General features: G+C 28.9%; 1 protein-coding gene across 1 annotated transcript; it reads left to right on the top strand.

Moving 5' to 3' along the window:
* Nucleotides 1–11,046: 11,046 nt before the first annotated feature.
* Nucleotides 11,047–25,031, top strand: LOC124819966 (agamous-like MADS-box protein MADS2). The gene is made up of 8 exons (XM_047291582.2): nt 11,047–11,545; nt 15,936–16,017; nt 16,219–16,280; nt 17,706–17,805; nt 23,256–23,297; nt 23,391–23,432; nt 24,405–24,535; nt 24,624–25,031. Exons 1-8 carry the CDS (start codon nt 11,361–11,363, stop codon nt 24,712–24,714), a joined length of 735 nt encoding a protein of 244 aa, XP_047147538.2. The 5' UTR covers nt 11,047–11,360; the 3' UTR covers nt 24,715–25,031.
* Nucleotides 25,032–26,229: the final 1,198 nt, after the last annotated feature.

Raw genomic sequence — 26,229 nt, 5'->3', positions numbered from 1 at the left:
TTCTTATGGAAATAAAACAAAAATTGGAAAACAGAAAACAAAAAGAGAAAAAAAAACACTAATTACTATTCGTCCACACATATTTCAAAATTTATCTTTCATAGACTTACTTTGGAGAGACACAAGAAACTTTTAAACTTTTTGGCTGAATTTGGCCATATGTCAAAAGTTAATTTTCTTTAATTTTATGAAGCACAAATCACTATGTATAATTTTATTATTTTAAATTTTTTATATTTAATAAAAACAAATATTTTTAAAATTTTAATAATTTTTTATATTTATGCTAAAAGCAAAATATAAACATGCATGCATCTTTAAATTTTTATCAACAATGATATAAAATAAATTTTAATCTAACATGTTTTTCTGTTGTAGCAACCTTTCGTTTTGTTCCGCACCTAAGTCAACAGATATCACCACTGAAAATTTATTTTCAATGTTCACGTTAATAAACTTAATGTGTGGAGCATGTGGCATCAACTCAATTTCAACATCATCAAGTGCAATAGGATGGTTAATAAGATTATCAGTAATCCTTATAATATCATCTTGTGAGCAAAATCTACACTTGAAGTAGTTGACTCTGCTGCTTCATCATTAACAAATTCAACAACACCTTTAGTAAAATTTGTATTGTTAGCATAAAACTGAAAAGAAGAAGTTTTGATGATGTCTCAATGTCAAGTTTCAAGCGCTCTTATTGTAAAAAGATCCTCTTGAAGACTTGTTTTAAAGTTTTTATGATTTAGTAGATTAATGTATAGGATGTGGTTTATATTTGATTCTTTGTATTGTTTGCCTTAGGTAGCGTTTAAATTCGTTTACAATCAGAAAACCTTATTTTATACTCAAGATACCACTTATAATAATCGATTATTACTTGCCATAATCGATTATCACGAGCAATTATGAGATTTTTCAAGCAAGTTTTTGACCGCTGTTCATCCATTGATGCATAATTGATTACCATAACTGAATAATTGATTACTACACATTAAATAGCTGACAACGGATTTTTGGAGGTATCCTTGAGTGAGATTTCTATAAATTTGATTGGGACTCTCATTCTAATATACAACATACAAAATAAGTGTATTTCGTTCTTTTCTATAGTGTGTGGTGATAAGTGTTCTAGGGTTTGTGTAACTCTTGTGTTGTGCCTTTCAGAACTTGGCATGTTGGCATAGAGTGAAAACTTTCACGAGAGTAGTGATTGAGTGTTGTTGTTGTTGCTAAGTTGAAAGCCTGTCATCCTTTGTGAAGATTCAAATGAGGTATTCATCCTTTGTGAAAATTCAAAGGAGGTGGTCATCCTTCGTGAAACATTCAGAGGAGGTGTTCATCCCTTGTGGGTTTCAAAGGAAGTGAGTTTCATCTCTTGAGGTAACAAGAGAGGTGTTTTAACATTCAACTTGTTTATTTTCTTTGTGAGTGTAATAGTTTGTTGGTTTGTGCTAGTGAAGCATTAATTTTCGATTGAGATTAACAACTGGATGTAGAATCTGTGTGATTCGAACCTGCATAAAAATTAGGTAATTATGAAGATAATATGCTATGTGACATATTACCTATGAATGCTTGTCATATTTTGTTGGGAAGGCCTTGGCTTTTTGATAAAGAATCTTTACGTAATGGCCACACTAATGAGATAATCATCACTCATAATAAAAGGAAGTTTGTACTTCATCCTCTCACAACTTCTGAAATGGAAGAGGATCAAACTCAAATGAGAAAGAAAATAGACAAAAAAATAGAAAAGAAAAATAAAAGACTCATTTTTTTCTAAGTGTCAAAGCATGATGCACAAGTCTCAAAAGTGTCCCAACAAACAAATTATGATGTTAAGGGCCAAAGGCTTGTGTAAAGATGTAAAGATCACTTTACCATCTTCCTATAGACGCATGAAAAGAAAAGACCCTAAGAATCTTTGTGTTGGAAATAAGATCTTCAAGAAACATGCTCCTACTTTCCAAGACCTTAATCACTCCTTTGATTCAAGGTGTATCCTTCTTGGGAGCTATATCCTTCATATACTCACTAATATAACATTTTTATTAACTTGTGTTATAAAATGGGTATTTGACCGCGGTAGATAACCGCACCAAAACTAAAAAAAAAGGATGTTTGTCTTGTTTCATGTTGAAGATTTAAGGGCAAATCCTTTTCAAGAGGGAAGGAATGATGGGAAATCCCTTAGCCATGGTCAAACACTTTCAAGAAAGTGAAAGTCATCGTAGAAGATGGGATCAGCTCTACCTTGTGGACTACCATTGGAGCATGAAGCATGGATTGAAGAGTAGTGTAAGAATTTAGGTCATTGTATTCGACCATGTAGTGCAGGTTTGTTTAAGGCTTGTATTAAGGCCTAAATAACATAAGATTTTCCTTAAGTTAGATATCCAAACCAAGTGGAAGGTGTGTTCCATGTGTCATGCTTGCATTGGAGAGGATTTGCTTTTTAGAAGTGACTACATGGCACCCTAGGAGTGAAGATGATTTCTTTTTGGTAGTGGTCGCATGTCACTCCACCATTGGAGAGAATTTTCTTTTACTAGTGACATCATGGCACTCTAGGAATGGAGATGATTGTGTTTTGTGAGTGACCACATCTCCCACCATTGGAGAGGATTTGTTTACACTTGTTCACTCCTTAGAAGGCCTCATTTTTGGATAACGAGAGCAAAGGTGGGAGATCATGCTTTTAAGGTTGGAAGGAGACATCCTTGACCTATGAATAGAGGTGTCTCCACCCTTGTATTTCATCTTAAAATTAAGTAATGTTATGTTGCCAAATTGTAGCCATACACTTCCTTGATCAAGAGTAGAACAACCCTAGAGGTCCTTCTAGTCATCTATCTCATGGAGTTGGCCTAACCTCTCCTTGAACCATCAAACTACACACCTTCTTTACATACCACTCAAAGTTGTGAGCTATCTCCCTAACCATCACCATTTACGCATCATATTACTCCATTCCACCACATTTCCGCAACCTTAACATCCATAAGGACCATCTCCTTGCTTCCTTCTAAGCTTTGGCCCAACCTAGCTCGAGAAGGTTACTATCAGATATTCAATTATTCTACAGAAGTATAATACCCAATTTGTAAGAATACAACATATAAAAGGATAATAGATTATTATCCCAAAAATCGATTATTCTAATAAAGAAACTAGAAAATGATTCAAAAATAATCGATTATCACTTACGATAATCGATTATTTCCGAACCCAAACTCATTCTGGACAAATATCAAGTATTCAAAACACACACATGTCATCCCCAAACCACGAGAAAACATACTTAACACATCATACATGCATTCAAGCCTCACATACCCTTGTAAACAAACCTAAATACAAACATTACATCACTTGAATCATCCAAAACCCATCATTATGCAGCTTACAATCCAAACAAAACCTAACATACTGCATATGATTATCATACCACTCTTTATAACATATCTTTAACCCTTCTTGGCATCATACATATTATCATGGAAAAATCCAACAGAGCCATACATACTTTCATAGGAAAACCCAATACAATCATAATATAAACCCTATCACCATGCAAAACATATTCTCACACATACACAATTATAAAAACAAGCATTACCTCTCAAGATAATCAACAACATCCAACAAAAAATGTAAGTTTTCCCTTGGCCAATATTAGGGCTTTATTTACAACCTCAAAACACCACAAATCTCCCTTTGTATGAATTTTTTACAGATCCTTTTCTTTTCTCCTAGAAAATGTCGCTCTCTCACTATCTATCTCTCTCTTTTTTTCTCTTCTTTTCATGCTAGGTTAAGGTGTAAAAGTATGCAGACCCTCTCTCCTATTCGCTATTTTATTCTTCCAACTTATCTTTTGAATAATATCTATTATAATTTATAATTCTACTAAGATTATATCTCCTATCTTCTCTTAACTAAATTTTAAAATCAAAACAACTCAATCTTCTCAAGATTTACGTAAATCTTCTTTTTAAATTTTCAGATTATCTATTATTTTGCATGCTTTCTCTTCCTACTCCCCTTATTTTAATTTATGCTGTAAGACTCGTGAAAAATATTTATAATAGTAAATTTTACCATTTTATTTGTAATAATAATTTTATGGATAAAAAAAAAATTAAATTTTTGGATATAAAATTATTGTAATTTTAGAGGTTCAAATTTTTAACTTATTCAGAATTTTTAAGAAAAGTGAATAGTGAATAGTGAATAGTGAATAGTGAATAGTAAAAAGTGAATAGTAAAAACAAAAAAAATTTGGAAGGATAAGAATTCCTACGTAGCATGGAAGGAGATATGATCAGATTGATCAAGTTGTTCATTAAAATATTATTTTTAAAATAATATTAAAATAATAAATAATATTAAAAAATTAATGAATAGTAAAAATTTTTACCTATAAATAGAGATCAGAGGAATGGAGTTTTTGCACCAAGAAGTAGAGAGAAATTAGGAGAAGAGAAGAAATTAGGAAGTTTTTGGAGTAGGAAGAAATTTTAGAGTAGAGGTTCTGAAGAGTTTTCGGGGAAGCAAATTCAGAGCAAGAGAAGTCTGGAATAGAGGTAGGGGAGCTAACCTTTCTAAGCTTTTATGTTATGATATAGTACTGTTTTATTACTATTCATGTCTTGAAATTATGTGTGAATACTGTTAATGTTTACTATTTATTTATCTTGAATTTCTGTGTCAATATTATATGCTGTTATTTTGAATCTGTAAATAAGAAATTTGTTAAAACTAGTTGAGGAACACTTTGGCTAAGGAAAGACTTGGTACTTAAGTTGTCCATTGTGACGCACCTCTCTTTCCTGGAAGTCTACTCGACAAACTTTTAACTTAATTCTTGTTGAACAGATTATGTACTGTTAAATTATTATGCAATATATCTCGTTGGAATGAATTTATGTTATTGTGGTAGATACGAAATTGTGAATTTTAATTTTGATGATTGTAATTTATTATATTGGATTTGAATTTATGCATCCGAACATGATATGAGTATTATGGGGAGATTTCGTAATAGTATAATGTGAGTTGAGGAATGTGAGCATTGTATGAGTCTCGTGGAGAGATTCTGTATTGATGTGGTAATTGTGTATATGTTGATGTTGAGGGTCCTGTAGTTGGAGGTTATCCTGATACTCTAATAATCATCCAGTCTCAAGTAGAGAAGGATGAATTATGTGGTGAGAGGAGCAGGAGGTCCTGGTCTATGTGCCGGTTTTGGACATAGTGAGGGGACTAACCTTGTGAATGGTATGAAGTATTTTGGAAGTGTATTTGTAAGAAGAAGTAGAAGTCATCACAAGTGCATAACCTCCCGTGACCGCTCATCAACGTATCATCCGGATGAGTGTCTTTTTGGGTATTGTGGGATGAGTGTCTTTTTGGGTATTGTGGAATGAGTATCTTTTGGGTATTTTGGAACGAGTGTATGATAGGAATTATGGTATGATGGTTTGAGGGTGTATGACATAATTATTATATGATGTTAGTATCAAAGCAATTATGCATGTTTTATAAATGAACTGTTGCATGTTAGCTCACCCTACTTGTTTGTGTTGTTTGTGTTTGGGTATGTACGATGATCGTATAATTCGTTATACGGGAGTAGATGAAGGAATGTCGTATGATCCAGTACCAATGAAGAAAGAGATTGAAGAATAAGTTAGAAGAATTCGAGTTATATTTAGAAGATTATAGTTGAAATCTGAGTTTAAAATATGTATAGATATATATCAGCTGTAAATCTTTAAGTGTGAGATTACGGAATGTTACCGTAAATGTAATGTTACAATATATAAATTATGAATTATCCAATGTGAGATATTGGGATGTTACATTAGCACCCATTAATAAAGAATAAAAGACCGTTCAATCCTAGACCTCCCCTTTATCAACAAGCCAACACATCAAATTGGTAATAATACACATATACCACAATCCTACAAACATACCAAAACATGTGTTGCACTTTATTAAAATAAAATCAAAGAAATAACATAACATTTAAGTTCTAACAAAGATATACACAAATAAAAAACCAAAGTCTCAAGGCTATTTTATTTCTAATCACTATATTTTTCACGGGTCTTACATTCAACCCTCCTTAAAAGAATTTTCGTTCCCGAAAATTTATCTACTTACCAAAAAGATAAGGATACTCCTTCTTCATAACTTCTTCTAACTCCTAAGTCATTTCCTACGTAGCTTCATCCCAAAGTACCTTCAATGTACAAATGTCCTTTCCTCGTAACGTCTTAGTTTGTACATCTAACACCCGTATTGGTCTTACATCTATGGTTAAATCTTCTTTCACTTGAATGTTATCCACTTCCAACCCATGACTTGGATCTGGAACTTACTTCCTCCATTGTGATACATGAAAAATTATAAAAGGCACACATTTGCGAAAGTTTAAAACTAATGTTCCTTGAACAATTAGATAAATTAGGGAACATGCAATCAATATTCTCCAATTGCAAACCATTTTCCAGATGGCTCAAATTCCCATCTTTTATATAACCATCTACAAGACATCTTATATGTTTTGCATCATTTACATTATTGAATAAGCGTTTAAACTATGGAACAAGAGGAAGATACCATAAAAAAATTTCAAAAGGACCCTTAGTGTCACATTTAGACTCACCATTTTTTTGTTTGTATCATGATATCCCACATTATGGATATTGATGTAACTTGGCAAACTCACTCTTGTATAAGACACAATTGTTTGGGCATGCATGAATTTTTTATACTCCATACCCATGGGACACAATATATTCTTTGCATCATAATGGCGTGTTGGCCATGTGTTACCTTCAGGAACCATGTCACTCAGTAACTCAAGCAATTATGTGAAGCTTTTATCAGTCCACTCATTTCTTGTCTTCACATTGAACAATTTTAATATTGTTGACAATTGAGTATACTTAGTTCATTCTGGATACAAAGGTTTTTTTGCGTCATTGCACAAGTTATTACGCATGAGCACGTTAGAAGGAATCATTTCCAACATCACGTATCATGTCTTCTAACTGATCATCCATCTGTAATAACCTTTTTCTACTTTTACTTGAGACTCATCTACACTTAGAATTTCTATTAATCCACCATGTCATGTCCACTTCATGTAGCTCTTTAGCAATCTGTCACAAAGAACATGCTCCCGAATAACTTTCAGTTGATAGTTTTCACTTATTTAAACAATTAACACACATGCAATAGAATCTTCTATTATTGTTTGAAAAATTCATCTTTGCAAATTCAAGAAAATTTTTCTACTTCACTCTTGATTCATTTGTTGTGCATATAAAATTTATCCAACTTTGATCCATTATTATCTGTAAAATTCAACACCTGTGCTTTTAGGTGGTGCTAAGAAATAATTAAGCACACATTAAGGGTTTCCAATTTGTTGGACAACTTATTTGGTTTGATAATAAAAGATTATGGTTGCATATAAAAAGAACGAGTTCACTCATTTCATCTACTTATGATCATAAACTCATTATAGTTTAAGACTTAACTCGAAATCATAACATATCATTCACATAATGCATGTGAGATACGAAACTGGTCTATACAACGCATATGACCTAAGTTCTATTCACAACTTACCAAACTAAAATATTTGCTTAAGTGCTTTCAGTATTGTAAGCACAAGGGATTAATACTTATAAGCTTAGTGGCTTGTTTAAAGCCTAAGGCTCAACATGAACTATGATGACAAAAGTATTAACCACAACATAGTTTCCCTACAACTTGTGTGTTGCCTCCAAGAAGCCAGTAACAAAAGGTACTTGTCAAAGATAGGCCCAACATACATTAAGGAGGTCAAGCAAAGAGGAAGGACCACTTCTTATCAAACAGACCCTCTAACTAACATATTAATAATCTATTTCTAAACTATTTGTTAAAACTCTTTATTTTCAATGTCCATAGTGAAGCTTGAAACTTCTTTATCCAAAAATCCAACACATACATACATTTTATATTCAAATGTACATTCATAATTCACCAACATCATAAAAACTTAGACATTAGGTTGAAATGCTAACCTTTTCTAATGAAGAAAATGCATACGAGGTGGACGGTAAAGGCAATTGAGTGGACAAGAGAATATGATGATGACGCCAAATACACGATGCGACGACGATGGTGACACAACAACACCACAACAACACACCAAAAATCATCATCGTGAATGACGTTCATCGAAGAAAACTAGAGAACACCCGAACGTGACGAGAACATTCTTTATTGCAATAACAACAAAGATGAAACGCAACAAAAATGACAAGAAACTTTGCACAATGACGAGAACAAGGAGAGCAAAGTGATCAGTGTAGATGCAAATGAGGTGTGGCGCGAAAGCTGTGAAGAAGAATTAAACATTCTATATCGGTTAAAATGAGAAATCGATATAAAAAGTAACTTTCTATATCACTTTTAGGTCTAACCGTATAGAAAACCTTTGTAATTTATTACAACTTTTCCACTACATCGCTTTCTATACCGATTCTAAGTCTAATAGGCATAGAAAACCTTTGTATTTTATTACAGATTTATCACCTTGTCACTTTTTATATTGGTTCTAGATCCAACTAGTATAGAAAATCTTTGTATTTTATTACAAATTTTCCACCACGCCACTTTCTATATTGTTTTGATCTAGAACTGGTATTGAATGTCTTGTTACAATCATGATAATTTCTATTTGCAATCATTATTAATTTGATGTTCAATCAAATAGATAATTTCCATATTCATATGATTTGACCATTTAATTTGAAAACATTCTTCTTTCAAAGTAATTAACGTTGTGAATCTTTTAATTCAATTTTGATTTCAAATAATCAAGTAAAATTACTCTTTCAAGTATTCTATCAATAATTATATGAAAGTAATAACTTAACCAAATTGATCAAGATCTTTTAAGCTCATCTGATTTGGGTAGTAGTTTGATGTTTCCATTCATCTAATGCTTTGATTCATTTGGCCAATGCATTTGTCTAGTTGATTTGAGGCTTTCAGTGTTTGAGTCGTTTGGTCAATGTTCATCTGGTTAATACTATGACTGTCATTCATTAGTCATCTAGGCTACTCGTCTAGTGAATATTATGACTTTTATACTTGAGTCTTCTAGTCAAGACTCATTTGTCAATCTTCTTTGTTATGATTCGTTTGGTGTATGTTCTCTTCTAGTACATGTATTTGTCTAGCTCGTGTGTTAAATGTCAGCTTATATAATCACATATTAAATATAACACAATAATGATTAAATATTTGTATTACTATCTAAAAAATATATTAATTTGCAATCATAGTTGTTTAACACTTTATAATATTGGTATCACTTCTATTTCCTCCTTATCTTTAATCTTAAAGAGACTCTGAACAATATTCTTTTAAGAAAGCAACATATGACCATTGTAATTTAAGTGTCTTAGTCTCTTATGCCACAGACAATATTTATTTTCTTCTCTTTGTCACCAAGTTGAGTTTTATGTTATAATTAAAAGAAAGTGGAAAGCATTTGCTATTTGTCATTTTCACAACAACAATAACTTTTCTTTTTGAATAAAACATTTTGTACACTTGATTCTCAAATCAAAGAGAATAGTTGTGCTCCAAACATTTTCCAATAATACTTAATGAATTTTAGTCTAATTTTTTCACATAAAATATGACGTTGGCACCTTGCTTTGATATGACACCAATTCTGCCTTTTCCTTATAATTTAACTTTGGAGGCAAATGAAGAATCCATATCACCAAAAGTATCTTAATCTCCAATTATATGATTATTGCAAGTGTAATAAAAAATAAGAAACATTATTATGTCCTTGAGTTGTCATTTTATAAGCAAAGAACAAGTTTCCTTCACCTTGTTTTGCTGCTGCTTAGGAAGATGAATTATGTTGTTTATTGCAAGGTGACAATCTTCCGTTTCTTTTCCTTTCTCAAACTCTCTTTTGATGTTTGATGTTGACCGTTCTCACCTTTAAATCTCCTTTAAATTATTGTTTATTGTAATAATACATTCTTCATACCAATAACTTGTGCATAAATCAATTCTAACTATTAAATAATCTCGTCATTTTTTCTTATTAGTTTTTCTTTTCTACAAGTATTATAAAAAATAATCTACAGACGTATTATTTTCTTATGGGACCATATTCTAAACATCATATTTGGGTATACTTAAAAATTTAATATATAATACGATAAAATATATTTGGACGAGTCTTTCATATATTGGGTTTAATATTTGCGTGTCCATCAGGGCCTTGTTCATTGGTCAAAGTGTATTATGTCAGCTTGCATACCTTGATTTGAATTCCACTTTAAAATCTTTTTGGTTTCCCATTTGACTTTTCACAGCAGGAAGGTATAGCATACATATAAATTCAATTAAAATACTTGTATTCACCAATAATCTATATTGAAATCCCATATTAAAATCATATTACAATAGTTGCAAGTGAGGTAAATAGTAATATTTAACCCTTTCATTATGTAGCTGCATAAATGGCATTAAAATATAGCAGCCAACTTAATTTAGAGAATAAAATTACATGTTAATAAGTTACATTAATTGTATTTACGAAAATAAAATATTTAACTTGTGTCACATTTCCTTTTCAAAATTATGATTCTGTCATAGTGAGTTTACTATACATTCATTTTTGGTATAAAATCCAAGACTTGCACGCCACTACACCATAGAAAACGGGCCAGTATACTTCTACTTCTACATTACATTATGACAGCAATTTTTTTTTCTATATTATTTTTATAACTTAGCTAAAGTGTCTATGATCCTTTGGATGTAAATATATAGAAAGTATTGAAAATGGAGTGAAGTTTGAAAGGAAAAAATATGATGAGATAGGTTATATCTGAGTCGTAAAATAAAATATATGAAAATGAAAGTGTTTTTTTATGGTGAAAATGTGAACTTGTACCTAGTTACAGTGGAAATAGATGTGAGATCTAGGAATTGAACTGAGATGTAATGAATGCTGTGGTTACTTTCTAGTTCTACTTGTTTTTGCTTTACAAAAGGGCTGATATTCTCATCTTCCATTACGCATCCATCATAGGTATACCATACCTACTAAAACTGAGCGACAGATCATAGCATATCATGTGATAAGCTAGCTTATATATACACACAAACAAGAGGTGGAAGGGAAAATTTGCAGAAAATAGCTGGAAAAAAATATCTAATCTAGAATTATGCTGCTTTTCCATCTGCTATTCTGAAAAAGCAAGTTTAGTTTTATTTGCGGAAAGAGATATAAAGAAATTTGCAACAATAATATGGGTAGGGGAAAGGTCGAGCTGAAGAGGATTGAGAACAAGATAAACCGTCAAGTGACATTTGCAAAGAGGAGGAATGGGTTGCTCAAGAAGGCTTATGAACTCTCTGTCCTCTGTGATGCTGAGGTTGCCCTCATTATCTTCTCCAACCGTGGCAAGCTCTATGAGTTCTGCAGTGGCCCTAGGTACCCAAACCCCATCAACCTTTTTCTTTCTGTCACTCAGATTTTCTGCTTTTCTTCAACTTCTCGGGCTGTTTTCTTTTCTGGGGTTCTTGATTTTCCCTCCCTGCTTTCATGGGCTGCTTAAAGTTCACATCTTGCTGCTGATTAAGTGGTCTGTGCTTGTGTTTTTCTTTAGGGGTTTGTGTTTCATGAATTTTTGTTATGTTTGTTGTTTTCCTTTGTCTTTGGTTTCTGTGTCTGATTTGTAGGGCTTGATCAAGGATGTGTTGTTTGTTTACGGTTTTGTCTCTTCAAATTTGTTTTCATCTTCCTTACAATTTTCCTCTCTTTTTTCTTTACAGTCTCAGATTCATGCTTTTCGGTAGAGTTTTTATTGGAAAGCAGCTACTGCCTTCTAGATCTTTTTGATTCAAAATTTTAGCGTGACGATTCTAGTTCATACAAATTATTCTTCTCTAATTATATCTTCATCATGGTTGAATTTTAATTTATGGTTTTGATTGGTGATTAACAATAATTATATCAGTTTTTTTTTCATACATGTACTGAGCTAAAACATCTCATTTTCTTCTGTTTTATTCAAAATCTAAACTGTTGTAAATGGTTTTTCTGTATAATAAAATTCAATGATTATAATTTCCTTTTCCTCAAAATGTTTTGTAAATATTTATCTCGTTTGCAGTGGAACTTTCTCCTCTTAACGAGCTCTGATGAAAATTAATGAGGGGGAAATCTCTGTGGTCTGTTTTGCAGCTGCAAAATTTCTTGCAATGAGTTGACATAATCAGAATACTGTGATAAAAATTATCCATGAATTTTGAAGTACTTTCCTTTTGGATTAAGATCCTCTAGAGTTTTCGAGAAATACATAAGATCTTAGTCACTCTTTAACTTCAATATTTGATAATTCAACAAGTAAAGAAGATATAAACTCACATGAACAGTGAATTTATAAGTTCCTGCACTACAGTTCTTTCTGAAACCGCATGAGATTCATTTCCCTTTTGAAGTGGATGGTTCATAACTTTATGACCAGCTGGTATAGACTTTAGTCCTTAAACATCTTCATTTTTGTAAGAAAACAATTTTTATTTTTTTCTAATCATTCATGCATTTTCATTTTTGGGAGATATATTCTCATTCAACAGAAACAGCCCTTTGAAAAGTAGTCATGAATATCAGATCATGCAATAATTCTAACGAATTGTTTTGTTGAGTTGTGTGCTTTTAGAATGTAAACCTCATGTTAGTTAAACAAAAAGGAACGAATTTTCACCTTCCTGCAAATTGGAATGGAGAAAGTGTTTTTGCCTTGATAAGTGTGTAAAGTTCTTTGTTTCTTAAACTTTAAAACAAACAAACCAGTTACTCAGCATGAAAAAACACTGATCAGTTTTGTTAATAATTAATTTTTATTAAAAATTGCTTAATCATATTTAATAACATTTTTCTTAGTTTTGCTTTTCTACTTGTGAAACTTGAATTTGAGATCAATTTCAACAAATCCAAACCTATTTTACTGAGAAGAATAACACTTTGGTGTTCTCTGATTTACAACTATGGTAGAGCAATGAAAATGTGATGTTATGACGTCCAATCTTCATTATAGGACCCTTAAATCATGGTGTGTAGTGAAAAGCAACACTAACATTCTAGATCTTTTGGTAACTATACTTACAACCCAAGATTCTCTTTGTTGTTGTATACTTGATTCTGATTAGACATTCACCCATATGTCAGAACACATCAAAAGAAAAGAAATCAAATCATGCATTTGCATTCAATGTAAAAGATAGAACTTTGGTACAATGCACACTTTAAATATAAAATGGAATAGATAAATTCTGATGTGATTTTCTGCTAAGAATATATATATATATATATATATATATATATATATATATATATATATATATATAATCATTGTACGTACATATTTCACTTTAGAAGTGCCATCAAGTACCTTTCCTTTTAGGTTAGATTGGCTTCTTTACTGATAAGTAGGTTTCTCTCTCCTATATTGATTATATCAGGCATTCATATTTTATCAACATTACAACTGCATAAAAATTATGTAAACATTTTCTACTCCCTTGGCTAATTAAAATATGTAATTCAGTACCATAAAGGAAATCATATACACAGTGTTAATCATTGCATGATTGATTATGTGAAGCATAGGCTTTACTGATTTACTGCTATCTCTAGATGTGAATCACATAAAGATTAAAGAGTATATATTGTAGATTTTGCTGCATGAGACAAATTCTGTACTTTGAATAATTACTGTGGATAGGATAATAATAATCATAAGACAATTAATCCTGTGTTCATTTTGTGCATGCCTACTGTTCTATAATTCTATATATCTTCACTGTCATGCATTAAACTTCCTGATCATGCATATGTAGATGGTTTTTACTTATTTTATTTCATGAGAATAAGCTTAGTTATCCAAATTATATAAGCATGAAACTTAGAAGAGTAAGCTATGTGATGAACTTCAATAGTTTGCAAGAGATATTTAGTTTAAGGAAATTACACTTATCTTTCTTTAGATTATGCTGAAAGATACTCATTTTCCCTTAATTTAAAATAAATTTTTTTTTATGTTTTAACAACAACTTTTAATTTTTTAAATTTTTTTTTAAAATAAATATATATTTATCCTTCTTTTTTTCCTAATAAATGGCATTCACCTCTTCTGTATTTTTAATGAATGAGCACTCAGTACTGTTATTTTGTCTAAAAAATATAAAAATGACCAAAATTATGAAATTAAAACTAAGTTTTAAAGTATAAAAACTAAAGATTTTTCAGAAACAAAAAGTTAAAAAATAGTTTTGGTGAATTAAAAAAAAAAAGATAAGTATCACTTTCATAAAAACATGATAGGGTGATTTTTAGGAAGGTGAGAAGGAGATGAGTGTTTATTTAAAAATTATAAAAAATATAAATGTTATTTTTTCAAAAATATAAGAGAAATAAGTGTTTGTTCTAATTAAAACTTCCATTGCAAACAAAATAAGGTTAGTAAACTTTCTTCTACTTTGAATAACTCTTTTTTAATTTAAAAATATGTAGATTCGAATTTCTAAATGTCAAAGCAATCATGCCAATAATCATTCTTTGTGTTATAATACTATCACTAATATATTATATGGTCAACATTTTATAACTAGCTATTTCTCCTACTTTGATAAGGAGAAAAAATATTGTGCTAAAAATATAAATTTTCAGGGATTTTCACTACTAATAATTATTAAATTATTGCTACAGGTTGAAAATTTTTTAAAGAAATTTTCTTTTAATTATATTTTGTTAAAGATCCGAACCCTGTTTTATAAACATCAACAACCAGAAAATATATATATATATATATATATATATATATATATATATGTATGTATATATGTGTATATATATATATATATATATATATATATTAAATATCAACAAAACATAGAATAAAATAAAAAAAAAACATTTATTTTATTGAAAAATTTTATATACAAAGTGTGTTTGGAAGATAATATATATATATATATATATATATATTATTTTTTCTTTTTAATCAAATTTTCTATGTGATGATAATAAGTGATTAGTGTGTTTTAAAATAGTAAATAGTGATGTTTAATATTAATTTTATTATAAAGAACAAAAAAAAGACAATTAAGCTTAAATACCAATTAATATATACATTATTTAGTTTATCTAAACTTAATAATACTGGAATAGTTCATTATTTTAAGAATTTTGCTATATATTCCCATCTGGTCCAATAATACTATTAGAGAAAGAGTGTAATATAAATATTATAATAAAGTAGGCTCATATATATTATAAGGCTTTGAGTAAATACACATATGTAAATGTCATAATTTATCTCCGGACTCATACAACTGTCCTTATAATGATTATGCAGTGTGAGTTTGTGAATTAAACACAGTCAATATGGTTAGAATTGTAGTGCATAAGACAAATATTATTGAGGATAATTGATTAAAATTTTACTTGCCTTGTATTCTTGTATGCTATAATACACAATTTCTTCTAAACTGAACTAATAAGAAAACTGATATAGCTAATCAGATACTGATCTATCATTGATTTCAATGTTATATTTGAGTTTTTAAGAGGAAAAGTACTTGACAATTACACTGAATAATTAACTATATTCTAACATAATTAAAAAATTTCAGGACAACAGCATTTGTACTACTCGTTTTGGAAATATGTGCTTGTTCATAGCTGCAATTGACAAAATACATTGTCATGTTAGAAACAGTAAAAAAAGGATTCATTTCATTGCCTATGTTATATGTTTGCATATCCTTGTTCTTGAGGTGAAATATATATGTATTCATATGGTGGATATTTGTTTCAGCATGGCGAAGACACTGGAACGGTATCACAGATGCAGCTATGGAGCCTTGGAATTACACCACCAACCTGAAATAGAGACACAGGTTCATCTTTCTCTTTTTTGACTTGAACAAGTGTTTGATGAAAATGTAACAAGTATTGGAAAAAGGGTTTGAGAAAATAGCTTTTTTACCTTACTTTTTCAACTTCAAAGTGCTTTTTTTCTGAGTGTGTATGTGAATTATGTATGTGGAAGTAAATGCAATGTGTTAAAGGCTAAGATGAATGAGCATTGGGTTGTGCAGAGGCGCTACCAAGAGTACCTGAAGCTAAAATCCAAAGTGGAGGCATTACAGCAAACACAAAGGTAGAATGGTGTAGTGCAATTATTGAAAGCATGAAACTTAGTACATGTTACAGATGCTTTTAGTATTCAGTTTGGTGCATTTGATACAATTAAAAAAAAAAATTATTTGAAAATAATCAAATGTTATAACTTTTTGTTTTTGTTGTTTTCTTTTTTTGCAAATCTTAGTCAGAAAATATTTTCTCCTTCTGTTGTACTAAAAGTTTTCTTTTAGTAATTGAAATCGACTTTAAATGCTATCTTTCTTGTATAATCATTAAAATAAAATTTGACTTTAATTGGAGAATAACAGAAGCACATATTTAATAAATTGTTGTTAATTGTTTTCTTTATCAAAGTTCTTTAAACATTCGATATTCTTGATTGACTGAAATAGTAATTTATATTTTTTAATTATTAATAATTACAAGACAATTGCATTAGTCGTAGAGAAAATAGACTCTAAATTCCCATTGTAGATGAATTTGAACCATTATCTTCTTGGATGAATTTCTACATAATAAGAAGAGAAGAAAAAAATCTTTTTGAATTAAAATTATGTTTAAGAAGGTTTAATTAACTTTCAACTCTATCGTAAATTAGTGTATTTTTAATTTAGTCTCTATTAACAATTGTGAGATATTCAATTTCTAAATTTTTTAATTAAGTTTCTATCATTTAATTTATTTATTTTTTGTTAATTAAGTGAAGTGAGTATTGTCTTATCCCATTATTTTGCTTTCTAGTTTCTACATGTTTAGAGAATGTAGGGTAATTTAGTTAATACAAAACATTATTGAAGTAACAAAAATTACTCGTCATTTTATATTAAATACAATATTGTTTTGTAATAATAATAAAATCTCATTTTTTTAATACTTGGATACAAGAAAATAGGATGGCAAGATAAGATATTAGTTCTGTTATCCGATTAATAAAAAAAATCAAATAAGAGTGACTCAATTGAAAAATAAAAGAATTTTAAATTAGAAAGTATTCAATAGGGATCCAATTCAAAATTTCAATGAAAGGCTTAAAACTTAATTAAACTTTTATAAAAATTCTTTCATATATCTGTTTTAAATTTTTATTTGACTTATAGCTAATTCTTAACTTATATAAACCTTCATTTCATCCAAAAACATGTTCATATTAAATTTGTTGGCCTTTATATTATAAATTCATTTTAATGATTATTTGTTATTTATTGGTAAAAGCTTTTACATTAACTCTCTTTTAAAAAAAACAGACAACAACACAAACAAAAATTATTTTCGGCTTCTGTAAAAATGTAGAAAGTAATAAAAAAAAAGTGATATTTGTGTATTTATATGAGTAAAAGAAAATGGAAACAAAAATGGTTTGAGTTTGAAGGTATTTAAATCGTAGATATATAGTTATGAATGGCATTAGCATATATATTTAATTGGTTGCATAACTCTGTAGAAACCTGCTTGGTGAAGAATTGGAGCACTTAGATGTTAAGGAGCTTGAACAGCTTGAACGTCAGCTTGACTCTTCCCTCAAGCAGATCAGGTCAAACAAGGTATGCAAATTTGGCATCTCACTCTGTTAAACTAATTTATCATTATATTGTAGAATTTGTATCAATAAATCTTCTCATTTTTTATTGAAAAATGAAAATGTCACAAGGGTTTTGCAAAATTTTGTATAGATCATTATACTAAGTATTATATGATATCATACGATTCAACTCCTTCGTGATACCAGTCGTTTTGCTCCCAAAACATGTTCGAATTACAGATACAGATTGATATAGGTTTCTGAATCGGGTCCGGTCGACCCACCCATTTTGATAAAAAACCCTAATTTTTTTTCCCTGATAAGCGATTCAACTACCATTGTTATTGCTAAAAAGAATTATAGGAATTTATAGTGAAAAGATTACACATTGAGGTGTTATTTCATGGATGGTATGCAGATAGAAAGGATACGGAAGAAAATACAAATTTTAAGAGATAGATAATATTGGTTAAGATTCTAGGAATAATAAAACAACTGACTATAAGACTTGTAAATACACCTCTGACTATGGATAAACTAACCTTATTTTGAAGGATCTAGCTAAATATTATAGAAATGATATAAATCTAAGTTGAAGCTTTGATGGTGACACTAATATGATGCTTAATGTTTTGTTAGTGAACAAAGTTTTTTCATTAATTGTCTTATTGTAATCAACATAGACGTGATCATAATTTTATAAGAGCTAAATAAATTGAGATTTCCAACGTTATCATAATATATGTTTCTTTATTGTAAAAATGAAAACACAGTCATTTTAATATTTAGTTTGAGAAAAGATATTAATATCATATTAAAACAATGAAAAAATAAGTCAATTATCACGTCTAATAAAATTTGGATTGTTATAACTCTGAATTTCATAAAACTCTTAAAAAGAATATAATTTGAAAATTCAAATATATTTTCATCATTGGTTTCAAATGCACTAGTTAGTTTATATGTCACGTTAGAGAGTAAATTAAGACCCACTAAATTTCTCCTTAATTCTCACTAAACAATATGAAATATCTATTATTAGTTAACTCACTATTGTTGCTTTTACAAGCAATTAACTCTTCTTAGGGTGGCATATAATTCCTAGTTTTATTAATTCTCAATATATGCATCATAAATTGTCTACCTTCTTTTATAATTTTCAATATTTCCATTCTTATGATATATTAACCAGCTTAACTAAAAACACAATAAAACTTAAAAAACAAAAATAAAAACGAATTATATTGACCCCTTTTAAATCATATAATAAACGGTTACCAAAATATATCACATAATAAAACTTACTTGCACATCCAAGTGATATTAGATGGATCACATTGATTTACTTTTTATTTATTGTCTCTAAATATAAAGCTCTAAATTATCACAACAAAGTCATACCCTATCTTCATTTTAATTTTGAAAAAAAAAATTATTAATGTTTGATGAACAAGATAAATAATATATAAAAAGAAAAAAAGTCAGAAACTCGTTAAATTAAAAATTTTAGATAATATAATGACTCTTTCCTACTCTCTTCTAAGTAGAATTATAATTGATATCAAATCTTTCTGTCTCTCAGAATAATTCACTGAATAAGTAAGCATTAAATGTAAAATATCCTCTTAAATCTTCATCAACTGCATATATTTGATATTTAAATTGGTTTTTTAATATAACTGAGTACTTTACATTTGATAACCCTTCATTCAAAGTATACCAAACATCAATAAAACATGTCCTTTGAAACTGACTAAAAATATCAACGGTGAACTGAGAAGTTTGGACTCTAAAATCTGAAACTAACTAGTATTAGTAATCTTGACAACCATTCTTCATAAAGTTTAATAATATTATATTAGATAAAGGATTTTGAATTGAATTTCAAAATCCATATTAGATAAAGGACTTAATTTATTCGTAAAAAGAAAAATTATAACACGCAAGAATCCAAAATGCATATTGAAAATGTTTGTAAAATTTTGAATTAAAAATTCGAAATGCATATTTGATTAGATAAAATTTAAATTTGTGGTAGATAAATATTTTTAATCATACATGTAATTCACATTTTATTTTCACGATTAATAATTACTGTTGATTTTAAATGTTAATATATTTATAATAATTTTGAAATTCAATTTAGAAATAAGGATGAAAAAGGATAATTAACAGGGGGATTGGAGGCTAAACTAAATTCTTTAGTTGAAAATTAAAATTAAAACATTCTCATTACACTGTCATCAGTAAACATAGTGAGTTGAAATTATATATTATGATATTAGATATTTAAGTGAGTTGAAATTCTTATATTAAGTGGAAATAATTTGTTTTTTGATGTCAAAGTTATTAGTTTGTATGACTTATTTAAATGAATATAAGTGTTACAATTTACAAAGAAAATAGCCATAATACTGCAGCATGACTTCCTTTATGACTTTGCAAAGAAGATTAATTTTATGAAATGTATTATGTTATCCATTTCCTATTGTTAAAATAGATATTATTTTGGGTATGAGATCCAAGTGAACAGTTTAAAGTTCAAATATTGTTTAGAAGTCTAAGTACTGTGTGGAGGTTCATTCAAATCATTTAAAGGGTACTTGCTCACTGTAGTATCAAAGTTAGCTCAATGTTTGACCATTGGTTAGCTCAATGTTTGACCATTGGTAATTAATGCAGTAGTAAATGCACCTAACTTACTTCTTTACCTCAAACATTTATTTATAGATTTCGGAATAGACTTTTGATTAATCTTCCCATTACATATCATCACTAAACATAGTTGTTCTTGTTATAGAATATAACACTCGAAAATAAATTTGTATATTATGATAAGTGTGAGATGAAATTCTTATATTAAGTGAAAATAAATAAATTGTTTCTTGATATCAAATCTCTTTCACATAGAAAATAGAGTCATAATACATCAGCATGGCTTGGTTTATGACTATGCAAAGAAGATTATCTTTTTGCTAAATGTATTATTTCATCCATTTTCTATTATAAAAATAGATATTATTTTAGGTATAAGGTTGAGATAAATGACCTTGGTTGCATTGTATCATCTAAAGTTCAAATGTTGTCTAGAAGTCTAGGTGTTGTATTGAACCATTAGTAATTAATGCAATAATAAATATTTGTAACCTATTTCCGTACCTCCAACCTTTATTTATATGTTTTAGAATAGACTTTTGATCAACATTGGTCTAATTATAAATAATAATACTTTATTATTAAGTTGATAAACATTAAGGTTAATGTTCTCTAAATGATTCATAATTAATCAGTTTACTTGATAATTTGACAAATTTACTGTTACCTTGTTAAATAATTCAAACTATTACTTATTATCCCGTTTATAACTAATCAAGACAATCATATAATATATATATATATATATATATATATATATATATATATATATATATATATAATATAATATAATATGTTTCTTGTACAGTAATAAAAATGAGAAAGAACGAGAGAAAAGAGAAAGAAATAGAATGTAAGAAGTGAAAAAAGATAAAAGGAAGAAAACATTATCGTATAAATAATACAACTCAAAAGTACATCAGAAATTCTACTCACAGACAATTATTTTTGTCCTCTTTGGCTCACAGAGGGGTCTCCAATTATGCTTGATTCAGAAGAGAGAAATAAAAAAAGAAAAAAGAATCGATTAAAACTGAAATTACTGATTCTGAACATTGAATTAACACTTGTTATGTAATTATCATTTTACAGTTGTATTTATTTTCTGTCATATTAGACTGATATTTTCTAAAGATTTGATTTCTGGTATCTAACAACAAATTCTAACAGTAAATACTTGTGTACCGTACACTGTTTGAACTGTTCCAAAGGGTAATCAATTGTGATCAAAGGTGTGTTTGTCTTAGTTTGTGGGGTGGATCTTCCATGCATGGATCGTGGAAACTGTACTTATCTGTGATGTTTGTGTACTGTTAAACAGTTTTAGTATCCGGATCACCCTGTCATGTGAATAACACCAAGTTTAATTTATTATAAATATGATATCAACCTCAGAATTTACGTTGTTTTGGTGTACTATGTACACCAAAATTAGCTAACAGTATAGGTGTAAATCGTTGCCAGACTTCAACTGTTTGATAAGACATGTGTGGTTCTAAAAATTCAGACCATAAATTGTCTTAGTCTTGTCTCCAGATTGGATATTCCATGTACCAGTTGGCCTAATTTTCTTTTATATTCTATCACTTCTGTTAGATTCTGATCATCACTCTCTGAAATTATAAAATATTTTAAATCCAACATAATTTGTTTTTATAACTATTTTGATTATTAATATGTGTCTCTTGTAAATTATGTATGAGTTCATCAGATTATAAAGTCACATGGTCGTACAGGATTCATATTAACATTTGGAAATTTGAATAGAAAATTCGCATCTAAATGTTTGTTTTAAGAAAATAAAAGGGTGTTCAGATTAAGTTCAGGATTTATAATTTTAGATTGCTGTGATTGTGATAAGAGATACTCACACAGGAGTAAATCAAACTATTTAGAAAAAAAAGGTTTCAAAAGTTACTGTTTTTAAATCTAATGATTAAAATTGGCTAATTCATTAGAATAGTTAGTTTAAAAAATAAAGCAGTAAAACTAAAGAGTAATTCTTTTAACATTATTTTTCGGATACTAATGATTTCTGATTTTTTTTATTTTATTTTAAATAGATGTTGACTATATTACTAGTTTGGTTATTTAAAATAAAAGGGTGAGTATGACTATGGATTAAATTGAGTTAATAAATTACTAGATATTTGTTTAGAAAATTTTTCTCACATGGACTTCTACAAAATAAAAATACGAAAAAAAAAATTAAAATTGATATCTCTATATAAGTTACTTTAATTTATGTATAAATTAATAAGTACAAGTTCTATTATATAGCTTAAAAATTTTATTTTTAATGAGTGTATAAACTAATTTTAATTCATGAAGAAGTCAATTTTTTTCACATTTTTTTCTTCCAAAATTTCTGTTAAAGCTCATATCCAAACATTTTTAGTATATCTTTAACTCAAATATAAAATAAAACCTCAAACTAACTCTCTCTAAGTAATGAGAATGGTGACTAATCTCAAATTTTTAGTAAGATTTATTTTAAAAAATAATTTTTTTCCATAAAAGTATATATTAATTCATAGTGAGATGGTCCAAATGTCCTGTACAAATTAATACTTCTATAATTAATGAAATCTTAAATATTTTTAGAGCCTCATTAACAACATGAAATTAAGCAGGGATAGAAAGTTTTACAACTAAAATTTTATCAATTTTTGCGGATCACTTTTGTACTTCACCAAAATATTGTGTGATGATCTTAGAGGAACAATTCCAAGCACAGTGTTTATACAAACACTGACAACATAATTTAAGATTTTAAATTATGATACTGCTAACAATATTTATGTTAACTTTCTGCAGACACAGCAGATGCTTGATCAACTCTCTGATTTGCATAGAAAGGTAACACCTTGTTTGAGGTTTTTCTCTTTCATCCTTAAATGAATATCACTTATTCATAGTGTGGCTACCAACTCTGTTTTTCTGTACACACAGGAAGAGATGCTGCTGGAAACTAACAATATCCTGAGGAACAAGGTACCACAAGAGACACACTTTCAAATGTTTCTAAATATATTTATATTATTATAATGTGGATAGCTGAGTCTGATCTTGCCAATGCTTCTTGAACTTTGTGATCCGAAAAATTTTTCATTTGTGGTGAAGTTACTAATAAAATCAATGACACAGATTATTTATTGTTTAAAAGAATTAAACGTGGACCCCTTTTTTTAGTACATGGGTAGATGGAAGAGAGAAATAGAGAAAAAAATTAATAGATGTGAAAAATGACATGGGAAATAAAAAAGAAAAAGAAAAAATTGAGTATCTGTGGACAATATTAAACAATTCTATATACTTTTATTTAGTTATTAAATATATATATATATATATATATATATATATATATATATTAAATTTTGCATGACATATAAAATATGTTTATAATCATTAAACTCTGTTAAATAATAATTAATGTAACTGTTTTGGAGAGTAACGTACTATATAACATTAATTTGATCAGTGATAAGCATTGATTTGAACGTCAAGAAGATGGTGATGTGATTACCAACATCCGTGCATTAACTGCATTTTATTCTTGAAATTTTGATCTTACACTTTAGACCATATAATGCTTCGGCAAAAGCTTTTGGTGTCCTTGGTACTTTCCTGCTGAGAAATTCAATCACTGCAGTACACATAATTCATCATTTTCTGGTTTTTTTCCACATTATTCTTACCTAACTTTTTCACCCCTCTTGATGAGAAGACTTCAGTAAATGCAGGATCCAAGTACTCAACCCTACCACCATAATCTAGCCAAATTTTTAACAACTTCCAAAGCTTAATCTATATGCATACACATAACACATGGCTTCAATCACATGATTCAAACCAGTTGCTTCCAGCTTCATCTTAAATTCTATAAAACCTTGTTTTCTTTTCAAGTGTTGTTTATATTGTCATCTATTTGATTAAAAGTGCAAGCTTCATGTTCATGTTTTACAGTTGGAGGAAATCAATGTAGCCCTTCAACCAACATGGGAAACTAGGGAGCAAACTGCACCCTACGATGGCCACCCTCACCCATCAGAGGGATACTATGACACAGCACATTGCAACAGTACATTGAGAATCGGGTAATTTTCTTCTACCTCAGTGCATGAAATGTGAAATTATACATGTTGTTTTGCTGAAGTTGAATACTGTTCTTTTTCTTTTGTGCAGCTATGATTCTTCAGGGTTAAATGAAGCAGGAGGAGCTGCAGGAACCTCAGCCCAAAATGCTAGTGAGTTCATGCATGGATGGATGAACTGAATTAATTCACAATTTAGTTTAATTCATGATTGTCAGAAATATGATGCTTATGTAGAGATATTGGGGCCTACAAGAACAGGCTGTAATAATAGGTGTCATGCAGCATAAAATATACTATATATGCTATTCTTAATATTCCAATAAGACATGTTTCGAAGAATTTGATAATTAACATCTTCCCAAACTTCCTAACATTCTATAATTGATCTAAATGCTGTTCTTCGAGACTTATTGACATGTTTATGTTAGTAATGTTACTAAATAAGTGTCAATGCTTAAATTTTCTGTTCCTTGTAATCCACATTTTTTTGCTTCAATCATGAGTATAAATATCTGCATGTGAATCTGTAGTTTGGATTTTGTTTCATCTGTTAAAGCATTGATGCCATTTGAGAATTTATATTTACTTTAGTCTCTTTGTTTTTTATTTCACTGTCATCTCACTAGTTTGAGAGAATTTGGACTCAACTCTTTTAATTATGATTATCTAGTTTGAACTTTTAAATGAGAAAATATGACTTTATTAAAGTGGTATGATCCAAAGAAAATCTTGCATGTTGGATCTAGCAGGAGCAATTTTTGGCAAAATTAGTAATTTCTCTCTTGTTCAATTTGCCAAAGGAATAACATCTAGAAACAAAAACCTAAGGCTGTCAATGATTATCACCCCATCCTTTTCATTGGATGTATGAGTAATAATTTCAAAACTATTGTTTAATAATGGTACATGTTTGGTTAGAAAAGAAAAAAAAAAGGAAGGAAGGAAGAAAAAAAAAAAGTGGAGTATAATGGTTTTTAGAGCATTTAAAATGAGGAAAAAATAAGTAAAAAAAAGTACTTTTTTTCCCTTTTTGTTTGCTTGTGTAGAAAGTACAGAAAAAAAATGATATTGTAACGAAATAATTGTCCTTTTCTAAAGCGTAGAATTTGATAATTAATTTGAGTAAAAAAGAAGATATTTGAAAAATATTTCGTATGAATAATGTAGTTCTTCATTTCACAGTTATATTCCAAGAAAATTTTCTGAAATGAAAAACCATAAAGTTTGTACAGCTGGCTTATAAATCATCATAAATGAAAGAGATCACATGGAGCTATATAACATCTATAGTATGTAGATGATAAACTATTTTAGGTAAAATTGTGACCTATAAAGAAAAATATAATAAGGTGCTTTGGATTGCTATTTTAGGGTTTGAAGGTTAATTCCTATAATTTTCTCTTTAACATAATTGGATTGGAAATTCCATTAACCCTGCTTTTTATGTATCTAATTTCTTGAAATGATATAAAGTAATCCCTATAGTAGTTTAGTATTGTGTTGGAGAAGCCAATGTAATCATTTTTTATTTTATTAAAATATTTACAAAATTTAGCATTTTATCTTCCATCCAATAAATACTCTTATATAAAGTAGTAACATAATTTCATTTATTTCTAATTTTTACATAACTTTTTTAAAAATTGTTAATTTCAAGTCCAAAAATTAAAAAATAGGGGTGGGAATTGGTAACT

The sequence above is a fragment of the Vigna umbellata genome, chromosome 7, assembly GCF_029865625.1.
Source record: "Vigna umbellata cultivar VRB3 chromosome 7, Vumbellata_1.0, whole genome shotgun sequence".
In the NCBI taxonomy this organism is placed as follows: Eukaryota; Viridiplantae; Streptophyta; class Magnoliopsida; order Fabales; family Fabaceae; genus Vigna; species Vigna umbellata.
The sequence above is the reverse complement of the archived record's forward strand: the minus strand, read 5'-3'. Positions and strand labels throughout refer to the sequence as shown.